General features: G+C 40.7%; 1 protein-coding gene across 1 annotated transcript in view; it reads left to right on the top strand.

Annotated features, from left to right (window-relative positions):
* brinp1 (bone morphogenetic protein/retinoic acid inducible neural-specific 1) overlaps positions 1-19,630 on the top strand; it is a 161,190-nt gene that overhangs the window by 82,783 nt on the left and 58,777 nt on the right. The window contains exon 4 of the mRNA XM_012869008.3: positions 14,045-14,214. Coding sequence (XP_012724462.1) covers positions 14,045-14,214 — 170 coding nt within the window. The remainder of the gene's footprint in view (positions 1-14,044; positions 14,215-19,630) is intronic.

Raw genomic sequence — 19,630 nt, 5'->3', positions numbered from 1 at the left:
GTCTTGAACTCAGCATTAGTCCACAATTTACTTTGCTTTTCAAACAAATGCAGATAACCACAGATCCTTCCTGATCTAAGAAGAGGAATTACTTTCTAACATAGGGTTAGTTCTCTCTCTCTTTCTCTCTCTCTGTCTTTTACATTGCCTCCACTTAATAAAAAGGGCAAGATACATTTGTCAACAAATTTTAAAGAGATTGACGTGTTTATTTACCTTTTTTTTTACTTATACTTCTTTATATCTCAGTTGTGCATTTTTTTATTGTCTGTCTTGGGGAAGAAACATGATTATCTTTCTTGGAACTGTTAGCTATGGTGCTCGTCACTTGCCAGTAACACTGTTCAAACAGACATTTGCCAAAACATTCACTGTGAGTAGACCAGGTTGTTCTAAGGCAAGATGCAGCAACAGGATAAATGATTATATTTGTTTGTATTTCAAAACATCTGATCTGATTCTGTCATAATGCTGTTTAGCCCTCTAGCATTTTTGTCAATCAGTGAGGGATCTCACATAGTTATTAAAATATGCCTCAAATTAAATGTCTTCAATCAACCACACATGATAATTAAAACAGTACTGAAACAGAGTAAAGGAATCTATCCATTTTTATGCCCACTTAATGCTGTGCAGGATCACAGAAAATGGTTGATAAGCCCCAGCTGTCAAGGGATAGAGGTGAGGTGCACCCTGGACAGGTTGCCAGACCATCACCATATTTGCACACACTCACAGCTAGGGGTAATGTAGCTGAATATTTTTGGACAGTGGCATGAAAATAGACTTCCCAGGAAAAACTCACTAAACCACTAAGCACAGCACTAAACAGACAGCTACGTTTGTAATTATTAATTCATATCCAGTTATTTATCACTCTGTGAATGATGCGTTACTTATCTGACATCATCACTCAATGTTTTCAAAAGTCAAAACACAGTTGTGGTTGAAACAAGATGAAATGGGAAAGGCCTAGGATTAAATGTGAATTACTCAAGCAAAATAAAAACCTGTTTTAATTTTAATATATAACACGTTACATTAAAACAGGGTTTCATTTCATTTCTGACTCTATTAGTAAAGAATTAGATTTTTAATTTACCTTGTCTTTTTTGACATAGTACATGCATTTGGTAGTGCAACATGGATGAGGTGAGAGAAGGCCTTAAATTGGAGGTGTTTTGTTTTTTTCTAGCTGGAAGAATGTGACTATTCTCAATAATGTAATTGTATTCTTAAATATTAATAAGATAGTTAAGTTTATGTAATTACAATGTCTGGCATTTATTCAGATTAACATTTGGACATTTGTTTTTTTAAAAGTAAGAAAGGATAAGTAGGACGGTGAAATATAGCTTTTATTATAGTTTGTTTGTAGTATTTATAATTTACTTATCTATGCATCATGATTTGCTTTTTACTTTCTTCTTTGCTGCGCGAACCAGAAAGCATAAAAGAAAAAAAAGAAGAAAAAAAGACAGAAAGCATTCTTATTCACGTCAAAGAAAGGGTCTTCTAATAGGGTTCTTGACAACTGACCAATCAACTTTTAAGTTGCCCTGGAGAAGGACAATTCATTTCTTCCCCTTCAATTATGTGACTCATGAGAACACGAAGTGCAGGTTGTTAAAGAGAAAATAGCCTCCTCTTACTTTATCGCTCGCCCTGCATGTGCATTTTTGTTTTGTATAGCTCTGTCCTTTATTGAGCATCTGTAAAGACTGAGATAAAAGTGTGCTGACAGATAACTTGAAACAAAAGGCTCCAAGGTTAAAGGAAACATGGCAACAATCCAGAGGCAGAGAAGACGAGCCAGAGGTTAAATGTAAAGAGAGACAGAAAACACATAAGTGATGCAATACAAGAAGATGAAAAAGGATGCTGTGGTTGAAAGGTATACTGTAATAATTTAGGTCTTTTTAAAATTATTCTCTAGTTTTAGCCTTGTGGTGCCTTATTGCTCCTGGATTCCTCCATTTAACACCTATTTGCACTTTAGTGTCATATGATGTTTCAGCCTAATGTTTTATGTTCAGTTTCTAAAGAAGAAAAATGAAAAGGAAAGCTCACTGATACTTGTGAATTCTACTTAGTCTGGTTGTGTTTCACGCCTGCTGTATTCTCATTTTAAATGGCTCAAACACTGACAATTTGTCAAAGCTTGAGGAGCAATATACACCCTAAGGCTTGGGCATGTTTAATTATAACCAAACAGCACAGTCTTTGTAAGGTCACACCATCAAGTTCAGACCAATGTAGAACATTTGTTTTCACGCTTGTATTTTGGGTTAAAAATGTAGGGTTTAAGCTTTCATACGGGCTATTGACACTTCGGGGACTAACATGACTCTTTGATATTGAAGAACAGATTTATTTAACTTTTTTGTATATTATACCTAAATGTCATGATTGAGAGCAAAGTTAAACTGAAGTCAAATTCTAAATAAACTTTATTTTGAAAAACCTTATTGCAGTTTATGTTAGTACTGTGGTATAGACCTTTACACTGCTGCTGTTTTTGCTAAAGGTGTTATTTTGTTTGTTTTGTTTTTTTCCACTTCTCCATACTGAGGCTGTTCTGAGCATGGCTTACTGCTGGTCATAAACTGACAACTTCCCAGAGCCTGACTTTCAAGAATTCAAACTTTCCCTTTGCAGCTTCTTTTTTCCAATAATTTATTCTCAAGGGGTTCTAAAACACATATTTTTGTGGTTCACTCCGAGAGTGAACTTTAATTTAATTTTGGACTGACATTATATAAAGTTTTGGAGAGAAGACAAGTTCAGCAAAAAGCTAAACTTTTAGCTCATTTTACAGCAAATGGTATCAGTATAACCCGATGAGCCAAAAAGGAGGTCAATTGGTTTTTGCCACCACTTTCTACAATAGCTGAGCTGGGTTAACCAGCTCAAAGAAACAAAATAACAACAACTTCAGCACAGTAATATAAATAATAGTGCCTAATTTGGATATACCTTTGAGGTAACTACACGGTCATGCCGCTAAATCAGTCCTTTTTCATCACAGTGTAGGACTCTAAATATTGCAATTTACTTGTGACTTTTTGTTAGAAGCGGATGGGTTATAGCTGAAGGAGCCTTCAATATTAATGGCTTCATCTGGTGTGTTGTTCTTGCTTGTACTTGTTGTTCCATTATCTAGGATTTGAATATGACAATCTCAATGGGCAATTTTTTCTGATTTGTTGTGGTGCTTGAAGTCACTGCTTGAGTTCCCTTGAAGTTCCCTCACTTTACATAAAATCTGAATGATTTTTTTTTATATTACAGTGCACAACACATAAGAACTGGTGTTTAGGCGCTGTAATGCTGGAACACAATGCTGGAAATATATATTGATATATATAAGACTTAAGCTGAACATTAAAGGGGAAATATGGAAAATCCACGTTTTAACCCATAAATACATCTTGTTGTGTACTTAGAGTTTCTAGGAATGGTGATCATTTTAATTTAGTTTGTCCAGGCGCTGCACAAATATCTTTATATTCTGTTTGGAGGGGGGTTATATTTTTTGAGCTGTTTAGTTTAGTTTTCTCTGTTCTTTATTATGTTTTTTGGACAACTATGTAACAGAACTCTGGCTTTTCAACTTCACAAATCTGCCATTTTTATGTTGTTTTTTTTTGTCACAATTTTGTAGTTAAAGTTGAGGGATGCTAAAGCTATCAGACGGAAAGCAAAAATATATTGTTTGTGGGTATGTTAACCCACACAATTGATGACTAACAAACTACAAAAATGGCCAAACAGGGTGGAGTGGAATGCTCTGCGACCTGGAGGGGGGCAGGGTTTGAAGTCCCCCCTTTAGATTTACAGAAACCACACCAGAACGAGTTGCTCTCAGACACACCTCAGAACAGGGGCAAAAGATGGGCTGTAGGGAAACATTAATGGGGAATTCAGACCAAAGCATTGTAGTTCCCCTTTATATAGATAAAAACTGAATTATTTAAATGTGAAAAGGAAGGTATCAGGTCCTTTTTAAGTCATCTCTTTGTACATCTCACAATTCATGTGTGAACCTGTGCAGTTAAGAAATAGACTTACCCCTACATTATCTGTAAGATTTTGATCCTTTGAAAACAAAACAGTATTCTTTCATCGACAGACTTAATTTCATCTTCAGAGGTATTTATTTTGTCTCATCCTTAGGTTACTAGTACAAACCAATAATAATTTATTGTCACTGCATGTCACTGTGATGATTTTTTTTTTCCAAAACATACACTGGCTTAGGGAACACACAATACAATACAAGCAATAAACAGCAATGTGTACAGTTTTTTTTCTTCTTTTTTTCTATATAAAGATTAAAGCATGCAAAACAAAACAATCTTTAGGGTCTGCTGTGACTTGCACCTGGTTCCGAAAGTTAGTCCCATTTAAATATGAAATTGTGCAATATTCTTAAACCAGAATATACAGAACTTTGCATGAAACTATGCAATGAAACATTCTAGATGGTTAAGAGTGTGCAAAAAATATGCACATTGTATTACAGTAGTGATATTGTAATGTGTACAGTCTTTTCAGCAGTGGGCGATAGCCTTCACAGCTTTCGCGAAGAAGCTGTTTTTTCAGTCAGTACGTTTTGGATCTGATGTTCCTGAAATATTTGCCTGATGGAAGTGGGGCAAACAGTGCATTTCCCGGATGGGTGGGATCTATGGCAATGCATCTGGCTCTTGTCTGGACTGGCGTACCATAAACTCTAGCATAAAGTCCAGGAGGTATCCCACAATTCGCTGTGCTGTACTCATTACCCGTACTAAGTCATACTTCTTACAGGCAAAGATGAGGGGAGTAAAAGTAAGTTAGGGAAGGAAAAGTAATAGAACACTCCACACCAAAAAGTTTTTTTTTTTTTTTTTTAATATCATTTTTTTGCCATTTTGTAACACTAATGGCCTTCAATAAAAATAGGCTGACAGGATGGGGGCATACAGTATGTGCAATAAATGTCCACAGGCCAGAGCCAAACCAACGATGGCCACATCAAAGTTTAACCCTGGGGTTCCACTGAAAGCGAAAGTAACTTTAAACGTGAATATTCACACTAGTATTTCAACCTTCAATTAGAACTTAGTAGAGACACTTTTCCTCCCTATATCTTTTTACCAAAGTTAGTAGATTGAACATTTTTGTTTTGCATTACTATTTTTTTTTTTTTTTTTTTTTTTTTTTTTTGCTTCTGGTAAGATTCAAAGCCATTTTTCTTTTTTAAATCTGTTGTTTCTATTTTGAGGGTCAGTTGGATTTGGTTTTCACATTTTGTCCAACTTTGCTTCGTGCCTGTCCCTATCTGTTCATGTTTAATTGTTTAGTGTGTTTCCACAGCCCTTGTGTGTTTTTCTGTCTATTGTCCTGTCTTTAACTATTCCTTTGGTAGTCTGTTAATCAGGATCACAATGTTCCTCTTCTGCTGCACCTTGTTGTTCCAGGCTGTCTGTTTGAATACATGATTTATTGAACTGCATGGGATTACCTGGGTTAATGGCACATTCTTTTATGTTGAACCTTTTGATTGCATTTGTTCAATTGTTATTGTTTTCCATCAAACCCTTTTGTTTTCTGTATTGCACTTTATATTTCTGCTTGACACTTTTGTACAAGCAGTACAATGTGTACTGCTGATATTTAGCCTATGTTTCTAACATGAATCATTGAAAGTAACAAAAAAAACAACCCTTATCAAGTAGTTTCGAAGATCCACATTGTCTGATTCACAGAGATCACAGTATGTATATCCTTTAAACTCGATATCTGGTTTACAGTCATTTAAAAACCTCAATACAAAAACAAGTTTTGCTTTGCTTGGTAACTGAGGTTTGGCTCATCTTAGGTTTCCAAAAAACTTTTTAGAGTCAGCCAACTTTAAAAAAAATATGTATATATTTTCAAAATGAAATCATATGAACCACATTTCACCAGGTTTGCTAATATTCATTGTTGCACATTTTCTTGGTTCCTCTCTTTTGGACTCTTCTCTGCAGATCATCCGACAAGTTTTCTACAGTATTTAGGTCATCGAAAAAGGTGTACTTTGTGACTGGTGAAGTGGCCTCACTATCCAGTTAAAAGAACCAACAATAACCCATCTTGTTTTCTGGCAAAACTCACCATACTTTTGATTAAAGTGTCTAGGTTTTTTTTTTAAAAGTGTCAGTTGCTGAAAATATGAATCTTAATCCCATCTGACCAAAGCCCATATTTCCGGTTGAAATCCCAGGTAACGTTTTTGCAAACTCAGCACATAAAATGCCTTTTCCAGACTTATATACAGTAGATCAACAAACCTCTTATGTTCACTTGATTTTTCCATTTCAAAGAGTGGCCAAGGAAAATGTATCACTGTGCCATGTTTTATGTGTCCTTTAGGAAAACAGAAGTCATAAAACTCATGACACGGATGACTAAAAAAACAAAAACAGAGGATACATTTTTTAATGCTTTTGTTACACTCATTTTTTAGGAGTTGTCAAAAAGTGTATCATCAAAAATTTTGTCAAAAGGAATCTTTTTTATCCCATGACCTGTTTTTTTTTCTTCCTGACTGATTTTTCAGTTTATTTCAGTGTGATAGAAAACTGCTGCAACCGACTTGATTTCTTTTAAAGCTTTTACAAATCATTACCCAGAGTGACAGTGGAGGGCACTGTGGCACTGCAACTAGCACTTGAAGTGGAAAACAACTATATTACTCCAAGCAACCTCATTAGTTTAGACAATTAGAAATAATCTCAACATACTTGGTTTGGGTATTTCACATGCATTTAACTTGCAGTTGTAAGAGTAGTGGTTAAATCTGTGGACACAGTCACTGTTTAAAAAGTAAGAATTTTAATTTGAGAAAGACAAGCCTGAGCCCGCCTGATGGTATGGCTGTTTCAGTTAGAATTAGCCAAAACTTCAAACTCACTACACCTAAATTTTGGTGAGCTGACTGACATAAGTGTGCACTCTGTATATTATAATCATTATTTCAGTTCAAGTAGCTTAACTTCCCTAAAGGTTGTACAGTGTTTCTTGTGAGTACCATATTATATGACCAAAACAGTTTATCTTATCTACATATGGTGCTGCTGATCCTGTCCAAAACTACCCGCACATCTTATACCAGCGTCCAATGTCCTACCCCATGTCTAACTCTTATCCAGTCATCGTTCCTGATTTGCCATGTGTCACCTGATCCCGTTAATTCACCCTAATCAGAAGTGGCATGAAACAGGTCATGACAACTAGCCTGGCCAGCCAGACTGACTTACACCATATACACAGTGTGTCAGTCTGGTAAGGAGCTGGTAGAGCCCAATTTCAGAAGAGGGACTAACATTGTCAGTGTCAACAGGTTAGAACCAATCAGATAACTATGGATGTGACGCAAGAAAACTCTGAGCGACGCACTCTTGTTTTTTTTTTTAATCTATAGTCCGTGAAAAATGTCATGCCATTGAGCAAACTCAACAGTAAAAAAAACGTTGCCGCTTTTGTCTAAAAAAATCCCAGGGTACATGATGTACTCACATCCACTTTCTTAATTTTCCAAGGCACCAAGCAACAAAAATCTCCGTATATATCTTGACTGTTAAGGTTACAGGAAAGTGCTGCTGCATTATGTCAGGGTTTTGTGGATTGAACCCGAATTCAGCCACACACAGAGCCACAATTAAGGAGTCTTTATTGCAGGGTTTGAGCAGTGGATGAAAAAACCAGGAAACTATACCATGCTGGAGCTGAAGTGTGAAGATGGCTGGAGCTGGACGGCTGAGCTGGTGAGGGAGCAGATGCTAGGCAGACGGCGGACGAGGAACACACATCGACTGAGGGCATCTGAAGGTTGAAGACGGACCAGCAGTGGGGAACAGACTGAGGGAGTTTATATAGGGGAGCTGGCAGGTGTATTGAGTCCAGGATAACTAGAGCAGCAGGTGAAACAGATCAGGCTTGGAGTGGGACTGAGCAGAGTGAAATGATCCGGAACTGTCCATGGTGAAGCCGGAGGAACTGATCCCTGACATCACCCCCCCCCTCAAGGTCGGATCCCAGACGACCAAAGAAAAATAGTCCAAACATCAAAATAACCCACTGAGGGTGGGCGGAGGGAGGCACAGGACGGAGGGAGAGAGTCCAACAAAAAACTACCCAACCAGGGCGAACGGCGAGAGGCTTTGATTGGCAGGCCAAAGGCGAAACAAGAGGAAGTTCAGGTGGTCGACCAGGGGGTTGACGGCCACGAAAAAGCTCTGGAAGCCACTGCGGAGAGCTGGAGACCACAAGCTGCGGCTTAGGAGAACTGAGAGCGCTGGGGTACTTGAGAGCGCTGGGGTACTTGAGAGCGCTGGGGTACTTGAGAGCGCTGGGGTACTTGAGAGCGCTGGGGTACTTGAGAGCGCTGGGGTACTTGAGAGCGCTGGGGTACTTGAGAGCGCTGGGGTACTTGAGCGGTGGCTTGCTTCGGTGCGCCGGGAGGATGCTTGGCTGATGACTGGTGGCCAGGTGGGTCGGCGGAGGACGGCCCGGACGTGGCAGGCGGCGAAGCAGCAAGGTCTCTGGAGGCGGTCGTCGCGGAGGACGACCCCGGCGAGGCGCAGCCATCTGGCAGCAGAACGGCAGGATCTCCGGCTCTGAGCGTCGCGGTGGGCGACCCCGGCGAGGCAGGGCCAGGTGCGGGCGTCGCGGTGGGCGACCCCGGCGAGGCAGGGCCAGGTGCGGGCGTCGCGGTGGGCGACCCCGGCGAGGCAGGGCCAGGTGCGGGCGTCGCGGTGGGCGACCCCGGCGAGGCAGGGCCAGGTGCGGGCGTTGTGGCTGCCGTTCTCGGCAAAGCAGAGTGAGCGGCGGAGGAGCGGGCGTTGTGGCCGGCGGATCAGGTCTTTCGTCGGCCGGCGGAACAGGTCTTTCGTCGGCCGGCGGATCAGGTCTTTCGTCGGCCGGCGGATCAGGTCGACCCCCTGGGGGCTTTGGAGCTTTGACCAGAGGCGGGTCCCCCTGGACCCCCTCGCTGGACTCGGAAGCGTGGGCTGGAGGCGGGTCCCCCTGGACCCCCTCGCTGGACTCAGAAGCGTGGGCTGGAGGCGGGTCCCCCTGGACCCCCTCGCTGGACTCGGAAGCGTGGGCTGGAGGCGGGTCCCCCTGGACCCCCTCGCTGGACTCGGAAGCGTGGGCTGGAGGCGGGTCCCCCTGGACCCCCTCGCTGGACTGCGGGGCTTCGGCTGGAGGCGGCTCAGCAGGACCTTCAGAGGCTGGCGGCGGCTCAGCAGGACCTTCAGAGGCTGGCGGCGGCTCAGCAGGACCTTCAGAGGCTGGCGGCGGCTCAGCAGGACCTTCAGAGGCTGGCGGCGGCTCAGCAGGACCTTCAGAGGCTGGCGGCGGCTCAGCAGGACCTTCAGAGGCTGGCGGCGGCTCAGCAGGACCTTTAGTCGCTGGCGGCGGTATAGGAACGTGCACCACGCAGGCTTGGGCCGTGGCGTGTGCCACAGGGACCCTTGAGACAGCCAGCTGCATAGGTTGAGGGCTTCTTTCGGCCGGCGGGGCTTTTCTCTCGTCGGCCGGCGGGGCTTTTCTCTCGTCGGCCGGCGGGGCTTTTCTCTCGTCGGCCGGCGGGGCTTTTCTCTCGTCGGCCGGCGGGGCTTTTCTCTCGTCGGCCGGCGGGGCTTTTCTCTCGTCGGCCGGCGGGGCTCTTTTCTCGTCGGCCGGCGGGGCTCTTTTCTCGTCGGCCGGCGGGGCTCTTCTCTCGTCGGCCGGTGTCGGCAAGATGTGCGCACCCACGCGGGCTTTGGCCGTGGCGTGCGCAGCAGGAACCTTAACTATAGCTGGCAGAGCGGAGCTTTCGGCGGCTGGCAGAGCGGAGCTTTCGGCGGCTGGCAGAGCGGAGCTTTCGGCGGCTGGCAGAGCGGAGCTTTCGGCGGCTGGCAGAGCGGAGCTTTCGGCGGCTGGCAGAGCGGAGCTTTCGGCGGATGCGCGCACACCCACGCAGGCTTGGGCCGTGGCGTGTGCGGTGGGAACCTCTGCGGTGGTTGGAGAGGCGGTGTGCACCCCGGCCTCGTAGGCTGTGGGAGTTTCATCAGGGGCGGACCAACATGGGAGAAGGTCGTCCCTGTCCCCGTAGAAAAAGTCCCACAGCTGATCTTCATGAAGGCGGGGTGCTCTAGCCAGACTATCCTGAGCGGCAGCATCTGCGCTCGGCCGACTCACCGGAGAAAGGGAGGTGACGTCGGCTGCAGTTGGTGCGGCTTCAGCGGGGATGTCAGGCTTGGCCTCAGGAGATTTTCTGTGCCGCCCAGTCCGCCGTCTGCGCCGGGAGGAGCCGGGCGGCGATGTAGAAACTGCTGCTGACGGTGAGGCATCAGGAGCTGCAGCAAAGACAGCAGCGGCGGAAGTTACAGCAGCGGCGGAGACAGCAGAGACGGGAGGAGCAACGGTGGACAGGCAGGTGAGCTGTGGTCTGGGTGGAGGTGGCTCGTTGAGGAGCTGGGAATGCGCAGCCTGATAGTTCCACTCCAACTCCTCAAACAGCCCAGAGATTCCGAGGGTTGAGAGGAGCTGGATCTGGTCCTTGAAAATGTCCCGTGCGTGGTTGACGGCATTCAGCCGTTTCCAAGGCGGGCTGGCTGCGGCGATGGCATCCAGGCTTTCTCGGAGCTGGATACAGAAGAGCTCCGCTGTGGAGCTCAGGAAAGAGGTGAGCTCCGGGCTCTGTGTGGGTGACAGGTTCATTTGGCTGGTCCGTACTGTCAGGGTTTTGTGGATTGAACCCGAATTCAGCCACACACAGAGCCACAATTAAGGAGTCTTTATTGCAGGGTTTGAGCAGTGGATGAAAAAACCAGGAAACTATACCATGCTGGAGCTGAAGTGTGAAGATGGCTGGAGCTGGACGGCTGAGCTGGTGAGGGAGCAGATGCTAGGCAGACGGCGGACGAGGAACACACATCGACTGAGGGCATCTGAAGGTTGAAGACGGACCAGCAGTGGGGAACAGACTGAGGGAGTTTATATAGGGGAGCTGGCAGGTGTATTGAGTCCAGGATAACTAGAGCAGCAGGTGAAACAGATCAGGCTTGGAGTGGGACTGAGCAGAGTGGAATGATCCGGAACTGTCCATGGTGAAGCCGGAGGAACTGATCCCTGACACATTATGGGTAATTATTTTTCTTTTAATCATCTGCGTCACCAGTATTTAATTACTGATGATTAGTTCCCATATCCATACTTACGTCTAATAGGTAATGCATTTTACATGAATCGGCCATAAGTCACACTAGGTGACACTGACACTGTTTGCTGTAATATTTATAAAAAAAATTGAGACATGAAAAAAGCGGCAGTATGACAAGATTAATGTTTTAATTTGACAATATTGCATAAGTGAGGTAGATACACCAACTCTTGTTATGTCACATCTTATTATTGTCAAGAAATACTGTTTTTGGTGTTGAGGTTTTCACTTCACTTTTACTTATTTATATTTCTCTAAAATATGGTGCTTGTCTTCATTTTCCAGATGACTTGAAAACAGAAGATATTGGATGCATTCTATGATTATATTACAGTTTGTTGACAATTCTATGATCAGCGTGCATATATTTTGTGCATCTTGGTTGTTTATAAAGATCAAATTTCATTAGGTTCTTTCCTCTATGTGACATTATAAAGCAATATTGTTTAATGTACCCCATTAAAATGACCTGCAGGAATTGTGCCAATTACGGAAAATAGAGTCCCCCGTTGCCATCCTGTTAGCGTGAAACCTTATTTCCTCCTCTGGCAGTTACTGACCTTAACGTGCTTGCACAAAGAAGATACTTATTGTGCTAATGCCACAACACACAAACACAACATCTTGTTGATTTGAGGTGAAAAAGAGCATTGCTTTTAGATGCCTTTCAGCCATACACACACGCACTCTCCATGTGCTAATTGTTTCTGGCACAGGGTCTCTGAGGTGCCGAGTAATAATGTAACAAGGTGTTACTTACAGAAAGAAGCATTCACATGATTTTTTAAACTATGCTGGTAACAAGGTTGACCTTCCAGTATCACGACCCACAAAGTCTTTATGGTAAGAGGTATGTGCCAAACGAGGTTGCAATAGGGATACAAATTGGCAGATCAAGGGCTTAATGTTGGAACATTATTCTTCTGCTGTAGTGTAAGTCAAGTGTGGGTAACTTTGGAAACCCGAAGGAAGCGAGAGAGCATGGCATGCTCAGAATTGGCCTTCATATCCTCAGTGGTTGCAACCAGGCATGAGACATTTGCCCTGTATGTCACTTGCCCTTAGTTATGGTCACAGGCGGTTAAGTGACCAATTCCAATCCATTTTTCTGGGCTAAATAATCATTCAGGAAACCTGTGTAACAGAATACTGAACGAGGTCCAGTTGTATGGTTTGCCTCACGTATATTCTAAGACAAGTTTCTCTGAGCTTGTTTGAATTGTTGTTTATACCTCTATTTATACACCTGTTGTTACTGAAGTGAAAGAGTAAGAAATATAAGTAACCAAAGACATGTTATTCCCTGTCCCAGTGTGTGGTGTATAAATATAGAATAGCATTGATTGTTTCTTTGTGATCCCCTTTTTCCCACAGTATTTGAATGACTTAGCTGTTTTGACTGTGATTTAAAATGTTTGCGTTGAAGTCGGACTCTCACAAAACCGTAAAGAGTTTTTGGATAATTTGAGACTGCGTGATTGTAAAAGTTGGTGTGAAGTCCACGGTTCATGTCCCAGATGAGCCATCTGTAACATGTTGCAAAAAACATAATTAAATAAAAGGAGGTAGGACTCTTAAGTTAGATCAAGTATAATTTATTTTGATCTAATTAAGTAAATCCAAATAATACAGTGGAGCAATTTAGTCAGCTAATCAGTAGCATTTTAGTGAAGGCAGAAGTCAAACAATGGCATGTTAAAGGAGAAAAAAAACAAACACAATCAAAGTCCATACTAAAGTTGTGTGGTAAGATATAATTCAGAAATTCCCATTCGAAGCTTTTATACTAGGAAAACCAGACTCAGGTGATCCCTATACAACCCACAGGGCATCTGTTAAACAAACCAAAACAGTTACACAGACCATATATCTCCAACTCAAGAGGGGATAGGCGGTCACAAAAATGCCAAAATTATTCCTCAAATATGGATGCCTGATTCTAAGTGTTTGATCTGATTAGACTGTTGGGGAACAAAAAAATATTTTTTGGCAAAATAAGAAAGTGTCATGTTTGTTCTTGACATTATAGTATGTTGTGCACTGATAGTTTTTTTTATAATTTATAAATTATGTGTAAGGGAAAAAAATAACTCTGAGACATGAGAGAAAAACCTAAAGAGAAAAATTAGCATCACCCCGATACAAGCACACCAGTATCTGATCAGCACGGCACACAATGCAACATTTTAGAAAAGCTGATGCACTCATTTTCTGTAGATGACAGAACTTTAACCATGCGCTCATAATCCCACATGCAGCAGATGCTTTGCTGACATTACCTCCTTTTTTAAACAGTTTTGGCATGGAATAAATAGGCACAGTCTGTTGTGTTAGATTCTGTTTGAGTATTTCCACTCTTTGTCTATTGCCATAATGGGGAATTGGGAGAAAAAAAAGACTATGTGATAGTTTACCACAGCAGAACAGTATTGTGGAGTTGTATTGAGGCGGAAATTCTATATCACTAGACCTGTTTTGGAAATAATTCAATCACAATAGGGGTAAATCCGGGTACATATAAGGGAATGATTCCAGGGAAGGATAAGCAGGAAATATGGAGAATGTTTCTGGAAAACTGGGGCATCAAATTTCTCATGATAAAGCTGCCTGCCTTGGTACTACAACCCAAGACCTATCTATTATGTTAAGAACTCTGTTTGCCATTTAAGTCAGAAGGTTGGTAAGGTTTTACAAAGTAAATATTTTCAGTGCTATTAAATTTGCTTAATGAGTAGATTAAAAAAACAAAACAAAACTGTAAAGTTATTTCTGCTCAGATTAATTTTTATTTTTTTTTACCTGTAGGGGAGGAGGCTCTGACCATGTATCTGGCCAAGAACAAGTTGGACAGAAAGCTGGTTAATGCTACTCAGAATGTGGAAGCCCTCCATCAGCTGGCCTCATCCTACTTCATTGACCGCGATGGCACAATGAGGAAGTTACATGAGATCCAGATCTCCACAAATGCCATCAAGGTTTGTATATTTCACCTGGAACATATTAAAACAATGTTGACGCAATGAAATGAAAATACTGAAAATAAAACAATTTATTCATATGTTATGATGCGAATACAGTTACATTTTATTAACTAACCATAAGATTTAAAATGTTGCTAACCCTTGTTACTAGTTCTAATGTTTATTTAAAACTTGTGGTTCTGTTGTTGATGAGCGGTTATCAAAACATATGGCAGGTAAAGAAAATAGGATAATATTGGGTAAGATTAACACCTTACTTTTATTGTCACTAGTGACAGATGGAACATGTTGAATTGAACAGAAAGTCAGAAAAAGTGTCAATAAATATTTCCCATGTAAAACAGTTGGATACCTGATTGATAGTTCCCTTTTTAAACAAATTTTACTTCAATGTTCCTTTTGTCTTTCTAAAGCTGGAATGATGAAATTAACTTCCAAGTACAATAACATTTATTGTTGGAATATTCATACTGTCTTTCAGTTTTTATGTCTGCCTTTTGCCTGAACCAGTCTGGGCTGTGAAGTCATTCACAGCTGATTTGTCTGCAGACACTGAGGAGATGGAGCTAGAAACCAGAGCTATACAATATTAATAACATAGAGCAATATAATCAAGCAAAACCTAATGGCCTTAGTTGAGAAAGATTCCTCCCTTCTGACCATGTTTCTGTAATTAAGCAGAGTACTGTAGTCATTCTTGATACACACAAAGAACGGGGTGCTGAACACAAAGTCAAAACAAAATGATTACATTTAAGCAACTTTATGGACATTTTTAGCTTGGTAGATTAAAGTCATAAGTTGCAATTATATATAATACTGAGACTAAAATGTATTTTATTTCTTTTAATATGCTTGCATAATACAACTAAATGTTTCCACACAACGAGCCATGACAACATATTTTGTCTGTTATGACCTTGTTCATTTCCACCTTGTTTTCTTGACTATGTAGCTACTGGATAACAAACACAAACACCTTGGAACAAATTGACAAATAAATGAACAAGTGAACATGAGTGCACAAGTACTTCTCAGAGTAGACTGTTAATTTGATTAGCAAGTCTGGATAACAGCAATGACACCAGCCCGGCTGGTCCGTTGTTATGTAGCCTCACAAATAAATTGTTGCGTATTGTGAGACCTCTCTATCCCAACTAACATTATCATCTTCAGCAATTTCAAGTGTATATATATTTATATATATATATATATATATATATATATATATATATATATATATATATATATATATATATATATATACTGTATGGTGAATCTGTTTGACTGGACCACATGGGGCAGCTTTTGCACCCCATGTGCATCAGTGATCCTTCTTTGTTTGAGAAACCTTTTAGATACTGACCACTGCATAGTAGGGAGATACTAGGAACATCATACAAGAGGGGGAGTTATAGAGGTGGTCTGACCCAGTCTTCTAGTTATAACTGGTCAAACCTGCTCAAATCAATATGCTTGGTCAGCTTTCGGGCACCTAGCACATTGCCTTTGAGGAAACAATATACATATACAGCAGGTGCCATTGTAAAGAGATAATCAGTGTTTCATCTGTACTGGTCAGATGTGATAATGTTATGTCTGATCAGTTTACATCTATTATCTTGTACCTGAAGATCGATTTTTCTGTCTTTTACCATTTGCCATGCTAACAGTAATGTTACATAATCATAATAATATATTTGATTTGTATAGTGCCTTTCTAAAAACTCAAAGACACTCAAGCAAGATTACAAAAAGGACAATTAAGTACTTCAAACAATATGAAAGAAGAAGTAGAAAAAAAACACTTAAGTACATAGAACTGGACAGCATAAAGTGGGACATTGATCATACATTGAAAGCTATTCTAAAAAAGTTCTACTAGGAAATAGTAGGAAAAAATTTAGTTTATAATAAAAAAAACATATATAAAAATATCACACATTTAGGAATTTGAAGGAATTACATTTTAACAAACGGTGACCATTTAGAAATGCTTAGACACAAAGAAAGAACATAGATAAGATTATATCAATGAAAAAAAAAGCCAAATTACTAATGAAGGTGTGTGTATGGAGAGTAAGGAAGCCTCGGCAAACACAGCTGCAGGTAGAATCGTGTGATTTGCCCAAACTTAAATCACACCTACACTGAAAAAGCTGGCTGCTGTTTATTTCAAGCTTTGCTGATCATAATTGTTTAGACTTCTCTCCTTTTGTGCATGTTTACAAAAATGGCTAATTTTTAGGGGAATTTTTTTCTCTCTCTGAAATTAGACACACAAATAACACACTGCATCACATTTGATGCATATTCTAGCATTAAATTAGTATTAAATGTAATGATTTTACATGACTCAATCAGCATATCATTATTTAATTAATGATTAGCAACATCAATACATTTCTAAAGGATGTGAAAACGAGATATATGTCTATCATGTTTCATTACAGCTAAAAATGCACCCTGAACTGATGAAAACTTTAAACATCCCCAAGATGCTCCCATGTTTTTACATCATGGTCATTTCGAACACTTTACAGTGGGTTTTACAAAGTTACATCAATAAATTATATAATTTATCTTTTGAACAATGAAAGCCATTTGAAAAAGACCAACATTTTAACAAGACCTGAATTTTTGTCTTTTTCTAGGTTCTAACAAAATGTCATTTCAGGAACATAGTATACATTGTTTCATGAATAAGATGGACTCAACTGAATCAAATAATGGTAAAAAATAAATAAATAAAACTCCTACAGATGTTCCCACAAATCTGTGCTTGCACACCTGCACAACAATTGCCAGTACACGCAATGCTCACCCCAGCAAAGCTTAACAACCCTGTCTTCATTTAGGGGAGCACCTTTCCAGCTTTTTGTTGTTTTGAGTGACAAGTGGATTAAGGGGCTTTGGCAGATGAGACTTCAGGTAGCAGGAAGTCAAGCATGACAAAATTAAGCAGACCTGACAGCAACTGCTGCTGAGTCAGTTTCTAGGGAAGGCAAGGCGAGTGGTGTTGAGAGGACAGAGGCCCGATGTGGCGCATGCACTGTCGCACATGTCACTGCAAAGCAGAATGGACTGCATGCCTGCTCATCAAAACTGATGGAGCTATAGCATATGTGTAGAAGTGGGACCTTGTCTGAGCTCAGAATAGAGCTAAACATGCAGTAGTGATAGGTAAAAGGGGCAACTTAGTTAATGTCATATGAGACAACTTTCATCTTGCCTATCACATATGTATTTATTCCTCTGAGGACATGCAGTATGTTTTTTTTTTTAAAAACACATAACACAAACGTCTTGCTCATCTAAGAAAGTAATGTAAGAGCATGATAGCAATTGAAATAAGATCAAAGAATAAAATAGCACATTGGTTTTGCTCTTTTGAGATACTTGCTTTTTTAACAGGATTATGACCATCCCAGGGTCCCCAGGACGTCTATAACTATTCTGACAGGCTTCGGACATGCCAGATGAAGACACTCCAGTGTGAAAGCAATCTTGACACTGCAGCTTTTTTACATCTACTTTCCCAGCCGTTTCCCACAATCATACACTTGCATCACATTTGTACAGAAGTGTGTCTTTCATTCATCAGGTTCAGCCCCGCATCGAAGGAAGAAATACCATTAGTGTTTTTTAACAGCTCATCAGCAGCATCAAAAAAGGATTTTTTTTCCCGCAAAGCAATGGAGCCTGAGTTGTAAGTCTGTTGGATAGTTGCGTTATAAAACCTACGAGTAAACTGTTCAAGCTCCTTCCACCACTCCTCAGTAAACACAACACTCATATTTATCATTGACCTCCTAATGGCCAAAATGCATCATACGGTATGGGCCCAATGCAAAGCAGCGCACCATACACAGTGTTACGTCTATTTTACAATTGAGCTGTGTACTTAAAAAAGATCCTAGTCAACCAACCTATTTGCAAATTGGATGTGTGCGTGCTTCCACAGAGGTGTAAGCCCTATTCCACTGAGAGACCAGCATAGCCAATCCTCCTTCAAATGCTCTGTTGACAGGTACGCATGTGTGCATGGGTCCCAGCTTAGAGATAGGTGACTGGTGCTGCGACAAGAATCCACCACTCAGGATCTAACACCCTTAAACACTGACAATCACAAGAATGAATTACCATGATCTCATCACAGATGTTTTGTGCTTGTTCAAAACAGTCGGGCATTTTTCATGCTTCATCACTCATCGAAGGAAGCCCATTGCATTCTTGAGGCACCCTAGAAAACCTCTCCACCTCTGAATTTTAATGCTGTGGCATGGTCTTAGACACGTACGAAGGGGACCTGAGTACTCAAGGCTGTGTATGTAAAGGGGAATAAAGACATTCATGCTGTAATTTGGAGCCCTGTTTTTTAGTAAACATTATTAACAGTTAAGATGCAAGTATTCACTTACCCCCCTATTGGCAGGGTGGGAGTTAGGGTAGTGGTAGCAGATTCTTTTTCTTTTTGGAAATTATGAGAATAAATAGGGCTGTGTTAAAAAAAATTATTCTGTATTTCCTAATGATAAATTCATATAACCATGTTAAAAAAAGTAATTTTCCACTGCATACTTTTTAATAATGCACTAAGTTAGTGTCCAAATTGCAGCTGCAGATATCTTTGGCGTCCTCTGTTTTCTATACTGGATCTGTTTGGGTATTCTGCCCTACAGCATATTTGTGAAAGCAATTGTCTCAACATTCAGGGAGAGGGTTTGGTCCTTAACTATCATTACTTTATTAATTTGCTGTTGAATGTTAATATAATATTAGTATCAATAGATTGCATAATTCATGTAATTCAGGCAACACCTAAACTTTCTTTACATACCAGCAATCCAATATGAGATCGGATCAAAAACAATCGATTCCAAATTTTGAGAATCGGAATTTAAACAAAATTTGAAGTGATACCCAGCCCTGAGAATAAAGTCCTACAATTGCAGGAATAAAGTAGTCATTTTATGAAAACTTTTACAAGAAAGCACAATCTTTTCCCTGTGTTAAAATGAGAAATGTTGAGCGTCTTGTAAAGTTAAACTTTGGTAGTGGTTTCACAATTAGGGAAATACATTTTTTTTTAGCAAATCAGCATCAAATTATTATTAGTCAGGACTTTGAAACAATTGTGCAAATGACTGTGTGGCTTTATTCTCTTAATACAAAATTTTCACACACAAAAAAGTTAATTTTTTGTTATATTAAAACAAGTATATCTCTGACATTGTAAAGTCAGAAATTTTGGATCATCATTTATATAATCTTGTGACCCTTAAGTGGTGTCTTGTGACCCCCACTTTTGGAACCTCTGAGATAAGACAAGGCTATTTCATGATTTTCAAGAGAGAAAAAATGCTATGAAAGGCAAACAGGAGACTGTTGGAACTTCATAGTCCAACAC

Source organism: Fundulus heteroclitus, chromosome 8 (genome assembly GCF_011125445.2).
Source record: "Fundulus heteroclitus isolate FHET01 chromosome 8, MU-UCD_Fhet_4.1, whole genome shotgun sequence".
Lineage (NCBI taxonomy): Eukaryota > Metazoa > Chordata > Actinopteri > Cyprinodontiformes > Fundulidae > Fundulus > Fundulus heteroclitus.
This window is presented reverse-complemented; position numbering and strand designations above follow the sequence as displayed.